Source organism: Moschus berezovskii, chromosome 25 (assembly GCF_049115385.1).
Source record: "Moschus berezovskii isolate FMDL1 chromosome 25, NW_MosBer_1.0, whole genome shotgun sequence".
NCBI classification, from domain to species: Eukaryota; Metazoa; Chordata; class Mammalia; order Artiodactyla; family Moschidae; genus Moschus; species Moschus berezovskii.
In genome coordinates, this window is record NC_142484.1 from 36,843,568 (window position 1) to 36,858,867 (window position 15,300).

The 15,300-nt window shown below is 41.4% G+C and overlaps 1 protein-coding gene across 12 annotated transcripts in view; it reads right to left on the reverse strand.

The window, feature by feature from the left end:
• The window catches only part of DLG2 (discs large MAGUK scaffold protein 2), a 1,481,746-nt gene that overhangs the window by 13,618 nt on the left and 1,452,828 nt on the right, over positions 1-15,300 (reverse strand). For all 12 annotated transcript variants that reach the window (XM_088832355.1, XM_055416123.2, XM_055416124.2 and 9 more), the window contains 4 exons: positions 7,126-7,176; positions 6,094-6,195; positions 2,518-2,690; positions 21-130 (listed from right to left, as the gene is read on the reverse strand). In XM_088832355.1, coding sequence (XP_088688481.1) covers positions 21-130; positions 2,518-2,690; positions 6,094-6,195; positions 7,126-7,176 — 436 coding nt within the window. The remainder of the gene's footprint in view (positions 1-20; positions 131-2,517; positions 2,691-6,093; positions 6,196-7,125; positions 7,177-15,300) is intronic.

Sequence of the window (15,300 nt, forward strand, 5' to 3'; positions counted from 1 at the left end):
TGCCACTGCCCTCCACTTACATCAGAGGTTCCAGAGACTTGGGTTTTATGAAGATGGCAATGGGATACAGCTGGGCCACTTGTAACCGCTTGATAGCATTTCCTGATACATCAAGTATACAGTGTTTGCCCTGGGAGAAGGAAAAGAAAAATACGGTGTTAATCCAGGTAGAATGATCATAATCAAAGCAAAAGAAAAAAAAAGTAAGTATGCTTTCAGTTCAGTTCAGTCGCTCAGTCGTGTCTGACTCTCTGTGACCCCATGAATCACAGCATGCCAGGCCTCCCTGTCCATTAGAGGGAGGTAAAAGATACCAGATTTCAAATTTTGAAAAGAATTGTTGTAAAGCATAAATAAAAGTTGGTATACAGGGTCATCACCGAATGTTTGCAGTAATATATTTCTTATTCCGTTACTAAGTGTCAGCCCATGGAGTAGACATTTTCCTAGAGTTATCTCAGCTAACTTTATTTATTTCCTTAAATAAATACCTGATGCTTTGCACAAGGAAGCCATCTAGCCATGTATAATGTGACTGAGTCCATTCTCATGAAACCTTCATAAACCATCTCTGAAGACAATCGTCGAAAAGAAATTCCCAACTTGTCAAAGAAGAAATTCCCTACCTATGAGATATGAATTGTCAACTGCATTTTACAGAAGAGAAGGCTAAGGCTTAAAGATACTAACTTTCCCAGTGCTTGTGTCAGCAGTACACATAGTAGTAACTCGCCCAGGTCTCAGTGCTAAGATTCAAACCCAAGTCTTGTTGGTTGGAATAAATGAGTACCTCCTTGTCTCACCCTGGCCAGGGTTAAATCTGGAAGAATGGTAACCATGAGTTTAGAACAATTTTATAAATATTTGCTGAGTGTTTCTATGTATCCTGCCTTTGATATGCCCCGTCTGGTACAGAGCACAGACAGACAGAGAGTGACCTTAAGTATTTTATCTTAATAGTGGGGAGAGAGGTTTGCATAGTGTATGTAAATTTTTTGTTTGTTAACAAATAAAGACCCTGTTACATTATAGCATACCTCATTTAACTTGGCTTCCACTGCAATGAGTGCTCAGAGCAAGGAACTGCTCTATAAAGTATTTTTGGAGAGTAGACACATTTGCCACACATTATGTTCTACCTCCTGGAGGGAAATGGCTTCATTACCCTGTGGCCCAAAGAACTTTACAAAGAAGGGAAAAAGCATACTATGCAGATATAAACAGTCCTAAATCAATAAAGGGGAATAAAAGCTCATCCATAATATCCACATAAAAATAGAGAGGCCAGTGAGTACTTGAGCTTTTTACAGGAGAAATACACTGAGATGGCTCAAGTTTTTATCACTTAATATATTCCAAGTTTGCTATCTGTGAAATGTGGCAGTTACATAAAATGTCTGGATGAAATTTGAGTATTCACTGGTCAGAAAGGTTTGAGATAACAAAGGCTGTGTTTTCATGTTCAAGGAGGAGAACAGATGCAATTATCCAGAAAAGTGATTTGAAACAGTGTGATATTGCTCAAAGGAGCCGGCATCCCAGAGAGAAGAAACTTCACCCACCTTCTTACTGTATTCTCGGATAGATGTGAACATTTCTCATTTAAGTTTTTTAACTAAAACATTAAAAGTGGGGGTGGGGGGAAGTTGTGTCAAATCAACCTAACAAATATTACTTATATAACAAATACGATGGGCTCTTAACTTTTTTTTTCTTCTTCTGTGAAATTGGTCTTCGGTGTTCACAGGTGATTAGGATCTTTCCTGAGGCAGATCTCAAGTGTCTTCCTAACCTATTTGCCCTTATACAGTCTTCTCATGTCCGTGCCCTTGAAATTATCATCTGCCTGTAATGCAGGAGACTTGGGTTTGATCCCTGGGCTGGGAAGATCCTCTGGAGAAGGAACTGGCAACACACTCCAGTATCCTTGCCTGGAGAATTCCATGGACAGAGGGGCCTGGCAGGCTACAGTCCATGGGATCACAAAGAGTTGGACATGACTGAGCGACTTTCACACACAATTTCATCTATACCTCCTTATCTGCCAGCAACAGGCCAGGCAGTCCTCCTCATCTGTCTACCCTTCCACCAAAAGGATCTCAAGTTTTCAGGGAGATAAAATGTAAACTCCTACTAACAAAAAGAACTGAGGATTCTGACCTAAACAACGGAAAGTGACCAAGTTTTTAGAACAAATTCAGTTATTGGGGCCAATGAAAAGTGAGTCAAAGACAAAGTGAATTTCCATAAACTTCAAGCTGTTAATTGCCTGTAGGTTTATAAGCCCCCTTTCCTTACGTCCCCTGCCAGCCAGGTCAGTCAGCATACTTTATTGAGATTAGAACAAAGATTAATGACCTTGCTCTAAAGAGATTCTCTGCTCAGAGGTCTTAAAAGGAATACTGAATCAAAATTTACAACTGAAATCAGGGAAGAGTAATGACCAGAAAAAAAAAAATGCAGTTTGCCACCTGGGTACCTTCTTCAGGGGAGATGTAAGATGACTGGAGAACATACCCTTTCTGCTACAAATCTCACGGACTGCACGCTGGTTCCATATAAGTTGTCATTGTACTGGCCGGCTTCTATAAACTTGTGCTCTTGGATGTCTTTTTCCATTTGTTCTCTGGAAATGACAAAGTGATAGTCTCTGCCATCCACCTCGTAGTCACGCTTTGGCCTTGTAGTATCTTTATAAAATGAAAAAAGATGAAAATAAGGTAACTATATATTCATAAACTTCTGTTATACCTATTTTTTTTAACCACACACCCTCAACATGGATACAAAAGTGTGTACTATGAAGGACCATGACATACTAGCAGGTACCACCAGGCTTAGCCCCCCACTGTGAAGAACTATAAAACTAGACAAAATGCATGGACATATATTTTCAGGCACTGGACAACAGACAGTGCTGGAGCTGTAATACTTAGGATAAATACATGAGGGGACTCTGCATTTACTCCATTTTCATTTCCAAACGGAGAGTCTAGAGGTCATGGAGTGCTGGGAGACCCTGAAGTTCAGACAGACTGTGGATTAGGTTGAGACCCCAGAATGGTTGCATTTTATGAGGTTACTCTTGACTTACTCTAGACCTGCCTTCACAATGTCTAAAACCAAGTCACAATTCAAAGAAGCTGACTTGTCAGTAAATTATTGCCTGCTGAAACAAAAGCTTAATACTCTGTAAAGGAAGATATTGATAACAACATCCAAATGCTCAATAATGTAGCATCACAATGTCTAGCACATGATAAGAGATTACGGGACAAGCAAAGAAGTAAAAAATGTCTCATATAAAAATAAAAAAAATGGACATATAGGGTAAATATATTCAGGGACTTTAAAAGATGTAAAATGATACCATCACAGTTAACAAGGCACTAAAATAGTTAGAATTAGTTAAACTTCTTGGTAAGAAGAGAAGAGAAAATAATTTAACATTGTAAATCAAAAAAATGTTAAAATAAAGACTACATGATATCACTCATGTGTGGAATCTAAAAAACACAACAAACTAGTGAATATAACAGAAGAAGCAGACCCACAGATACAGAGGACAAACCAGTGGTTATGGGGGGGAGGGGCAGTACAGGCTGTGGGCGTGGGAGAGAGAGACCACTGGGTGTAAGGCAGGCTCAGGGATGCACTGTACAACACTGGGAATACAGCCAGTAATTCTGTAATAACTATAAATAGAAAGTAACCTTTAAAAATCGTATTTAACAAAAAAGCATACAGGAGGGAGTAAGACGTTCCACACCTGCACTGCTCACTGTGGCCACCTGTAGCTGCATTCAAGAGCACTTAAAATGGGGCTGGTCCATACGAGTAAAATACACACTGGATTTCCAACACTTACCATCAAGAATTATAAAATATTTCAATAATTTTTATATTGATTACAGGTGAAATGATATTGTTCTGGATATACTGGCTTACATATAATTTATCATTAGCATTAAAACTATATTTTCTATCTTTAACCCAGATAGTCTTCTTAGAAATCCATCTTTAAAAATTATCAAAATTTCAGATAAAGTTTCATCCTTAAAGATGTTCATTGTATTAATTTTTAAATTATAAATAATTATATAAATTATAACTGTATTTGCGTTATAACTCATAATATTGAGAAGTGGAGAAACTGAAAAAACTCTAAATAAGAAAGGACTAATTATGACATAATAAATATTTAAAGTAGTTATATAAAGTTTAAACAATATTAAGCAAAAAACGTATATACTTGACATGTACCCAATCATAGGAGAAAATGCATGAAAAGAAAGAATAGGTAGAAATCTATGAAAATATTAGCAGGGATGTTATCTCTGGGTATCTTCTGAGATTTTCTGTATATTTAAAATTTTCTTGTTTAACTTTTTAGCATTTTCCAAGTTTTGTACAATAAACATGTATTGATTTTCATAAAACAGTGCCATTACTTAAAAAAGAGAAAGAGGACGATGCAAGGTGGAGGGGTAGTGAAACGGTGCTAAAGGAATTTCTTTTTTTTTTTCTTTCAAAAGTGGAGGAACAAGCTAGGGACTGCAACAAATGGACTAGGGTTTGACTTGATCATTTCTGTCTGGAGTCTCTCTCAGGTTAGGTTCTGTAGCAAGACTGCTATCCAGAACCCTTGCTGGGGACCGTTTCACAAGACAGCACACTCGTCCTGGTTCCCTCCTGCCCATGCACTGCACATGTGCTATTCTCCCGTATTCCAGCAGACATTTGCAGTCCTGAAATGTAAGAGATTTCAGAGCAAAGAGCTTAAAAAATGTTGAGTGAGAAAGAAATATCTGCTGAGATCAGATTTAAGAGCTCAGTGGTCTAATAAATTAAAATTTCCTGGTGGGTTTACATACACAGAATGCCTCTAGCATTTTCATGTGACACAGTGGGAGCAGGGACAGAAGTGATGAGCAGGGAGCAGCAGGAAGGAGAGCAGACAGACTCTGCAGGGCGGGCCATCCTGAGTGTGTCAGAGGGACCGGGGGTCCTGATGGCTGTCCATCAGGACAAGAAAAAATGGCTGGGAGGTGGGTAAAAACTTTATATTCTTTCTTGTCTTCATCCTTCCAAGGGAAAGGAACGGCTATTTTGCATTGATTGACACACGGCCCTAAGTCATCCTGAGATGAGTTTAACAGCTAGCATTGTCTCTGATCTCGGACCCATTAAACCTGTAACCTGCCTTCACTGATCACTTTGTTGCTATAAAAAAAAAAAATTGCGTTATCTTTCAAGCATCACATAGCCTCAACAATGTGTTTGCCTGAGCTGTTTTTTAGGAACTCAGATTCAACTGTGTCCAGTTTGAGCTTGAGGTGGTTAAGAGTGGTTAAATCAAACGACCCTCCAACTGGACAAGTGCCAGTGTCTACCTGGTGACCTTTGGACGTCAGAGGGCCCCAAACTCCACCCTCAGAACATGCTAATGCTGACATTTTCTGAATCTGCTTCCCATGATGAAGCCTGCAGCTTACCTGCACCTGCACAGAATGCGGAATACCTTACCTTCGTATTTTCAATTACCCTTCCCCACACTCCCCACACCTCGGACTACCCTGCTCCTGCGTCCCACAAATATCCCCAGCCCCTGGCTTTGGGGAGGTGAATCTGCGATTTCTGCTCTAACCTCTTTAAGTGGCAGTCTCGTGAATAAACAAGCCCTTTCTCTGCTGTAAACCTTGCATCTCAGCGTTTGGCTTGCCGTGTATTGGACAAACAAACTTGCTTTATATGATGGTTCTATGGGAAAAGAGGCTTTAGTGACATTTCAATCAATCTACAAGAAAATATGAAGGCCTATCAATAATCCTATGCTATCTTAAATACCACGGGAGTTACAAAGAAAGGACTCATCCTACCCTTTCAGGTACTAAATCGTTTACTCACTAAATGGAGAATAATGCCTGGCAGCATAGATGGAATGTATCTGGCAGAGAAATGAAATGAGATACTCAGATAATAGGTGACTGACGGTATTTGAATCACTGGAGACTACTGGAAAAATGGAGTTACATTTTACCATCTCAAGAAGAGCCATGCTTTATTTCTAGAGGAAAGATGAATGATACTTACGAGGCACACAGGAGCCAAATTTGTCAGGGAATTCAGATATCAAGTCATCGTTGATCCGATCCTTCATGGGGCCCAGAATAATCACTGGTCGGGTATAGTTTACTGCAGAGAGGGAAAGGAAGATGCAGATTAGGAGTCCGACTTGGGAATCTTAGGGCAAACTTGCCGAACACTAAGAACTACTGAGGTTATTACTTTGGTGGATAAATTGCCCAGAGAGCCCTGCATAGGAAACTGCTGTTTTAACACCGAGTGTGTTGGCTGAGTCTATTTTCTGGAATTTACTAACAGGGGAAAGCAACTGCAGAGTCAATGAAAAAAAAAAAAAAAACATTTGGAGACGTTTTGCTTATTCTTCATGTATGCCTATACAACAGTCAAAACAGCTACCGAGTTTAGTCAATTGAGTGGGAGAAAAAAAAAGATTTTAAAGGAGCTACTTCAGAAGTCATCATTAGTAGTAATGACATCTTAGGTTTTTATACTTTCTTTTCCTTAGTTCAAAATACTCTCCATTCTCTGCTTGGATTTTCCCAATTCCTTTGTAATCATGCGGCTACAAGGAATTCAAAAGTTCATTTGGTACAATTCCTCCTCTGATGCCTGAATTTTCTCTGTGATCTTGGTCAAGACCATCAGCCTCTGTATAAATTCCTCCCAGGCTTCTGGAGCTGCCCAGAAGGTGGCTTCTCTCTCAGAAGCCCTCCTAGAAAGCCCTAAGTGGACATCAACCTGCAGGACGATTTTACCCATCGATCCTGTAGGTGGCGCTCTTTATGATTTGGATGTGCTCCTTCCTCTTAAGGATCATTCTTCCAGAGGGCAGCTCCATCCCCTGGGAGCTGTCGCTGCCCACTCGCTGCAGGGAAGGTGTCTGCTTGGCCACAGGGCCAAAGAAAGAGCAGGGTCTGGCCTGGGAACTGCTGCATATTAAGTAGTTTATTTTCCTTAGTCTTTCACTCATTCCTTCCTGAAATGGGGTCACCTGTTATGGCCTGGAAATCAGGAACCAGAGCATGCTTAGAAACTTACTTTCCTGCCTTGTGACAGGCTCATAAGAAAGAATGAAATCTTCTTGCCCTCCTGAGAAGAGAAAAAAGGAAAAATTACAGTGGACTAACAACCAGTCACAAACCACAGCTACAAGCCCTGCTCTGCAACCCAGGAAACAGACCCAGTTCAGAGCTAATTTCCTTTGCTCTCTCCCTCCTTCAACCATTCCCCACATCCCTTCACCCTCATAGAACTGTTTGGCACAGTGACAGAGTCAGGTGGTCGCTGGTCGGAGGAACGACAGGAGGCTGGCCTTCTGCAGTTCAGCAGGGCGGTGATGTAAGAGACCACCTTACGTCTGACACTGAGAAACGCAGCACTTCAGCTGCACGCCCAGCACTCCTGCCTAAAAGGAACCCCTTGAGTTCAAGGAGAGGTTCCATCCAATAGTTCGCTGCTACATTACCGCAATTTCTGGACCTTTCATCTTCCAGTTTACTTCCCAAAGAAACACACTGTTCAAAAGCAAGTGTCTGCTCATTTCATTTGTGAGACAAAAACTTCACCAGCCTATATACTCCAAGGCTCTGAAGACTTTAATGTTAATTCATCAAGAAAATGCTGGGTCAGTTAAGAAGATAAAAAACTGAGGAGGGCCCTATATCACTTGTTCTAATCACTGCTAAATCTAGCCTTGAAGCTTTGAAAAGTAAGGCAGACCGTGGAGTATAAGTTTCCACCCTTCCAGTGCCATTTGCTATAAGCCTTCTGATTCATGGTGAGCCTCAAGTCAACACACAAGCATGGGAAGTAGATTGGTTTTTGGCAATTTTTTTCCCCCTAATCATCAATTTTGCTCAGTTGAACTAGGCATGAGATTTGTCTGATTCAGCTGCCAAGTCAGAAGGCTCCACACTTTCATTCGCATTAGGCCTAGGACTATCTTTGGTGGGGAAATAGTTTTAGGTTTTGAAAAGGGGTTTTTGTATGCTGTCCTATAGAGGAGGAGTGTCGTGTGTGAGATAAGTCGCTTCAGTCGTGTCTGACTCTGTGCGACCCCATGGACTGTACCCCACCAGGCTCCTCTGTCCATGGGGATTCTCCAGGCAAGACTTACTGGAGTGGGTTGCCATGCCCTCCTCCGGGGATCTTCCCAACCCAGGAATTGAACCTGAGTCTCTTGCATTGGCAGGTGTGTTCTTTACCACTAGCGCCATCTGGGAAGCCCCGAAGTGTGTCCCAAGAGGTAGTTTTTTCTGAAACCAAAGGGCTCTGGGACTACTGCTCTATATTCTTATAGCCCCCCAAACTTTCAGAGTCAGGTCAGAACCGTGTGCTGCTGCTTCAGAAGCCACAGCCTCTGGAGGATGAATCAATTTCACGGAAGGAGTTAGTATTATAGGCAGGTTTGATAATGACAAGGCTGATCTGGGGAAATTAAGTGATCTATGGCTAAAGTGGTGAATGTGCATGTCTTCCCTGGGGTGGGAAATGGCCCAGGCCCACATCACGTCTCGCCTCACCCTCATGCAGGGCCCACTCTCAGAATGGCACGGCTGGGCTACCTCCTAAAGTCACAGAGAAGGGGCACTGGTGCTTCCTCTAAGTGGAACCTACCCATGACTGCTCCTAAAAGTGTTCAGGGGAGCTTCCCACATCGGGGCAGGGGTTTGGTATGTGAGGAATCAGATTCATTTTTTTTTTAAATTCAGGAAAAATAATGATCCCCTTTAAAAAAATGAATCAACTGAAATTTACAGAAGCTGGGTCAAAAGTAATGAGAATGATTGCTAAGCTCTAGTTATCTAAAGGCTGACATATGCAGAGGACATAGGAATTCAGAGGGTAAGTGTAAAAATGGTTGCGGGAAAAAAAAAAGCATAGCTTTAGAGATAGAAGCATGGCAGACCAACACTGTAATGTCATACTAACTTTCAGGAGAAATTTCCCTGAATGATTAATATGTGAGAGGGGATTCCTGCCCATGGGATCGGATCAGTTCAGTTCAGTTCAGTTCAGTCGCTCAGTTGTGTCCGACTCTCTGCGACCCCATGAATCACAGCACGCCAGGCCTCCCTGTCCATCACCAACTCCCAGAGTTCACTCAAACTCATGTCCATAGAGTTGGTGATGCCATCCAGCCATCTCATTCTCTGTCGTCCCCATCTCCTCCCGCCCCCAACCTTTCCTAGCATCAGAGTCTTCTCCAGTGAGTCAACTCGTCGCATGAGGTGGCCAAAGTATTGCAGTTTCAGCTTTAGCATCAGTCCTTCCAATGAACACCCAGGATTGATCTCCTTTAGAATGGACTGGTTGGATCTCCTTGCAGTCCAAGGGACTCTCAAGAGTCTTCTCCAGCACCGCAATTCAAATGCATCAATTCTTCGGCGACCAGCTTTCTTCACAGTCCAACTCTCACATCCATACATGACTACGGGAAAAACCATAGCCTTGACTAGACAGACCTTGGTTGGCAAAGTAATGTCTCTGCTTTTTAATATACTATCTAGGTTGGTCATAACTTTCCTTCCAAGAAGTAAGCGTCTTTTAATTTCCTGGCTGCAATCAGCATCTGCAGTGATTTTGGGCCCATGGGATAACAGGTTTTAAATATCAGGTGACAGAATACACCATGGAGCTACTTTTCCACATTTACGGTTGAATTTAACTTCTCTTTCAGGGCTTTAGATAATTACAATAAATGTCAGTTACAGAAATATTTGAAAAAAAATGCAAACTTTTTAAATGCAAAAAAAAGAATAAATATCAAGTGATACTTATGTCTCTGCACCAGACTGGGCACACCATACCACAGTTATCCAAGGTGTCCTCAGTACTTAACATAACTAAAGAGACCAGTGAATCTGCATTCTGCTTTTAGTGGTACGAGTCAGGATGAGCAATGAAGCCAACGACAGGTTCCACTTGGTGTTTCTGTCTATACACTTTCCTTTGGGGAAGTGTGGTTTCCCCTAAATAAAGAGGACACCTCGTGTTCCCAGGAGAATCTCTTTCCAACGGCCTTGCAAATCATTCTGATGGGACATTCTAAAGGCAAACCTTAAATAAAATATTTGGTGTCAGTATGTATAATGTGTGATTTAAAAAACTAGGACAAAGTAACATAGCTTAGATTGACTTTGTTAGAACAGAGTTCTGCAGTTCTTCGTTTACCTATTCTAACCTACAGGAAGCACAGGTTCTTGTTCAGAGCAATAAGACTGGCAGGCAGCAGTGACGACAAGCATCCCTAAGTCAACACCAATCCCAATTCTAACGACTGTGTGACAACCAGGGACCACGTAAGGAAGCCCACAGGGGTGCTGAGGCAGCTGGTATTACATAATAGCTGTGAACTCAGCGCCCAAAACCAATTTTCACTTTCATGTTCAAGAATGAAAAGCCCAAGGGGTAATGGAAAGGAGATTACGAGGGGGAGAAAAAAAAGTCACAGCAATGAAGGAAAGATAATTCATGTCTGCAGAGCGCTTTACAGGCTATAAAAGGCTTTTGCAGCTATTGCTTCATATTTCTCACAGTCATTTCTTTTGAGGTAGGTGCTCTGATGATCTCCACTTTACAGATGAAGAAGCTGAGGCTCGGAGACAGGGCCTGTTTCCTCAGTAAGTAGTAGAGTCAAGTCACATCTTTTCTGACTCCTCGCTGAGCATACAGCACAATCTCAAAAAGGTAAGAGATGTAGAATTTTCTGTGGGGGCTGGGATGTAGAGGCAGAACTCACCGGTGAACAGAAATGGTGGGTGGCAGAGAAGGGAGCTGAACCTGGGTCAGAGTTACTGACAGGCCATAAGATGCTCCATTTGCAAACCCTAACTTTTTTTTTTTAAATGCTGCTGTGTCATCTCCAAAAAACAGTCATCCTTTTCTTTCTATTTTTTGCTCAGGAGGTGTCGGCACTTAGAAATAACAGCTGACACAAGGGTACAAACAATTACTTGGCCTTGTTTTGGCAACTGCATGGCTGGAAAGGGGAGCGTGGCACAGTGCTGGGGGTGGCCGCCTACCGCCGGCAGAGACTTCGCAGAGCCTGTTGTTAGAACCTCCAGAAAACACTGTCTTTAAACTGAAAGTAAGTCACAGTAAGAGGGGTTTGGAGTAAGGCCCTCATATGCTCTCATGATAAGGAAAAACAAGGTGTTTTTCTTTAGAACTTTTTTCCAAACTAGAATAGAGAGACGAGGGAAGTGAAGACCAGTGGCAGGACATTCAGTGGTCTAAATTTAGTGTTTAGGGCCTGCATTGGATAATTATGAAGAATAAACTAGCTTCCTAGAACCACGGAATGTTAGTGCTAAGAAAGAGTTTGGAGTTAATGTGGTTTACGGATGCAGAGTCTGGAGCATGACTTCACTCTTCCTTATGGACCCTCGACACGCATCACACTGATCACTGCCTGAATTACTGCTAAGCCTCACTTGGCCTCAACACTTTTCAGTATAGTTCCTCAGGAAGCTATTAAAGGGTAGTCTTGATTAAAATCTGTTTCCTGTATCTCTTTTCTAATCCAAGCTAGTCATTTTCATTGGAGAGAACTAAGGTTCAAAAATGTTCAGTGATTCCTTCAAGGTCACATAGTGAATTACTGATTCAGTGTCTTCAAAGGATCTTCAGAAGATTAAACCTGTTACTATATATAGAGTCCTTAAAATCAGGGGTAGTTCATAGTTCAGTTCAGTTCAGTTCAGTCGCTCAGTTGTGTCCGACTCTTTGTGACCCCATGAATCACAGCACGCCAGGCCTCCCTGTCCATCACCAACTCCCGGAGTTCACTCAAACTCATATCCATCGAGTCGGTGATGCCATCCAGCCATCTCATTCTCTGTCGTCACCTTCTCCTCCCGCCCCCAATCCCTCCCAGCATCAGAGTCTTTTCCAGTGAGTCAACTCTTCGCATGAGGTGGCCAAAGTATTGGAGTTTCAGCTTTAGCATCAGTCCTTCCAATGAACACCCAGGATTGATCTCCTTTAGAATGGACTGGTTGGATCTCCTTGCAGTCCAGTGGATTCTCAAGAGTCTTCTCCAGCACCACAGTTCAAAAGCATCAATTCTTCGGCGATCGACTTTTTTCACAGTCCAACACTCACATCCATACATGACCACTGGAAAAACCATAGCCTTGACTAGACGGACCTTGGTTGGCAAAGTAATGTCTCTACTTTTTAATATGCTGTCTAGGTTGGTCATAACTTTCCTTCCAAGGAGTAAGCGTCTTTTAATTTCATGGCTGCAATCAGCATCCGCAGTGATTTTGGAGCCCCCCAAAAATGTTATATAAATATTGCTGCTTGTATTGATTGTTGTTTAGCCACTAAGTCGTTTCCGACTGCAATCCCACGGACTGGAGCCTGCCAGGCTCCTTTGTCCATGGGATTTCCCAGGCAAGAATATTGGAGCTAGTTGCCATTTCCTCCTCCAGGGATCTTCCCAACCCAGGGATCTTCCCAACCCAGGGATCAAACCCAAGTCTCCTGCATTGGCAGGTGGATTCTTCACTGCTGAACCACCAGGGACAGCCAATTAATTTGATAGGTGGTGTGGTTGAAATGTACTAGCTAAAATGTGAAGAAGCCTGGATTATAAAACACAGGGAATAGTGAAAATGTCTAAGTTTCAGAATTAAAATATCTTGATTAGACTTGCAGGGACAAAGTATTAGTCAAACGTAGCTCTTTGGAACTTCAGCTTCTTCATCAGTTAATGGGGTATAAATATAAGGTATATTTCATAATTTTGTTGCAGAAATCAAATGAGATACTATATGTAATAAAATTGCTTTGTAAGAACTTGAGGAAATTAAGGCCAATATTTGAGAAGAGTGGAGAAAGGAGAATATGGGCACCATTTCGACTGATTCCAGAGGGAAAGTCTGAGATCTCTTCACTTCAGCATCTCAGTTTCACTCGGTTCATTTTTTAAGATCCTTGGTTTGAAAATCCTATTTAACTGCTGAGCACCAATGGGTTAGGGAATAACCACCAGCTCTCCCATACCCATAATAACGTAAGAGCTCTACTGGGCTTTAAGGAAGGCAGGTCTTCAGCTTGTAGAGATTTGCAAGGTCTCCATTATAGCTAGTTGATCTTTATTGCCATTACATATAAGGACAATTCAAAGGTATGATACAAAACAAACACAAACCTGCACTTTATTATATTACTTTGTTGACAGAAATCTGGAATTAGCCCATAGTTAAGGTAGTTATGAGATAGCATTTTGCATAATTAGACAATGTACATTGTTAAACTGCATTGGAGCTAGTGCTCAGTATAGCTGGACTTTGGAAAAAATATGCTATAATTTTTGAGATGGTGCATCAAAGGTCTGAGCTATTTATTAGAAATTGAGGTTGGTGTAAATTCATGTGCATGTATATATATCTCAGAAAATATGTGAGGCTTTCGAGTAAGGTTGGCACAATCTGTAACTCCAGAATGTAACACACAGGCCTGGGCCCGTCTTTCTGTGTGTGGGTGTTGGTTCATTCGTGCCTGACTCTTTGTGACCCCATGGACTGTAGACTACCAGGCTCCTCTGTCCATGGGGATTCTCCAGGCAAGAATACTGGAGTGGGTTGCCATGTGCTCCTCCAGGGGATCTTCCTGACTCAGGGACTGAACCCCAGTCTCTTTGTCTCCTACCACTAGCGCCACCTGGGAAGCCTGACAGTCTTTTCAATCACTGACTATTTTTTTAACCATTTTGTCCCAAGCAGACATGGGATGGTTCTAAGAGTTAAAAAAAAAAAAAAATTTTGAAAATGGGTGAAAAGAGGTATTATTTTATTTGTCTACACTGCTATTCATAAAATATAAAAGTCATAATTACAGCAAAAGCCAAGAATTCAACAGAAAAATCCAGCCTGGTTTGATTTTGAAACTGTACTTTCTGGAAAAACTGTGTCTGTTCCAAGCCTTTGTGTCTTTGGTCATGCCAGTGCCTTTCCTGGTGAGTTTCTTCTTCAACTTTACTGAGTTGGCAAGTGCCTCATCTTTGCAAAGCTCAGCTCAAAGGCCCCTCCTCTCTGAAATTATCTCTGAAGCCTCACTATTCTTGGGCCAGATTTTATGCTAGAAACGGCCACACTTTATGCTTTCTTAATGTATTGATCGCTCTCCCTCTTTACCTGTGCTGAGTTCCAGAGTTCACTGAGACTTACATTGAGTCTTAAGGTGCCTATGAGAGAGCATGACATAGAGTGGATGCTGAGTGAACTAAGAAATAGTCCTCTGTAATTCCTCATATTTCTATCCTGGAAAAATAAATATCCATTTTTTTCTTCTCTAAGCTATGACAAAGCTCTTCTTACCTTTTTTCATTTGTAAAGAAAGCAATCTGAATGGCTAGCCTTCTGTACCCTGAGGAGACTCAAGTTAATACATACTATTAGACTCCACATTTTCTCCAGTAATAGTACAGTTCCAACTCTTCTCTCTTCTCACAGATAATTTAAGCTGTTTGAAAGTGTTTCCTTTATTCACTCAATAAACCTTTATGTGCACCTACTATTTGAGAGTGAAAAGAAATATTGATCCTCAACTTGGAGCACTGCAATCAAAAACTTGTTCAACAGCTGAAAGCCTTGGTGCAATTTTTATAACAATGATTCTGGAAAGAATATGCTCATCTCTAAAGAAGAGGAAGGCCTCTGAAATATTCTAAAAACATATTTCTGAAGGAATAGGTAGTTCTTGTATACTTTCCATAAAAGGGATTGCAAAAAGAAAATTTGATGTTTTCCATTTCTCTACCTGTTTCTACAGGATGGAAGCACAACACTTAAAAACTGAAATCTGAATATCCAAGAAATTAGGGCCAAGGGTCTCCACAAAACCCAACAAATAAGTTACATTTTCATAATACTGAATTTCGGGTAACTCAGGCACAGGAAAGACAATCTTTGGTCACTTCTTAACCAGCCAGGTTTCTTTGTTTTAGAACCAAATGAAGACATGGGAGAGGCAAATATTTTCCCAATTTGGGATAATCATAAAAGTTTAAGAGTAGGAAGACTGTGAAGATGTTAAAGATCGTGTTAAAAACAAGAAAGTTTTAATTCCTTTCATCAGTAGGACTTGTCATTCGATTGAGGAAGAAAATGAGGGGGTTCTAAATTTGGCTGATCAAAGGTACCTCATTAAAACTTTTCTCCATTTCATTCTGTGGCATGTTTCATCTGCCTCCTTTGGCCCCTA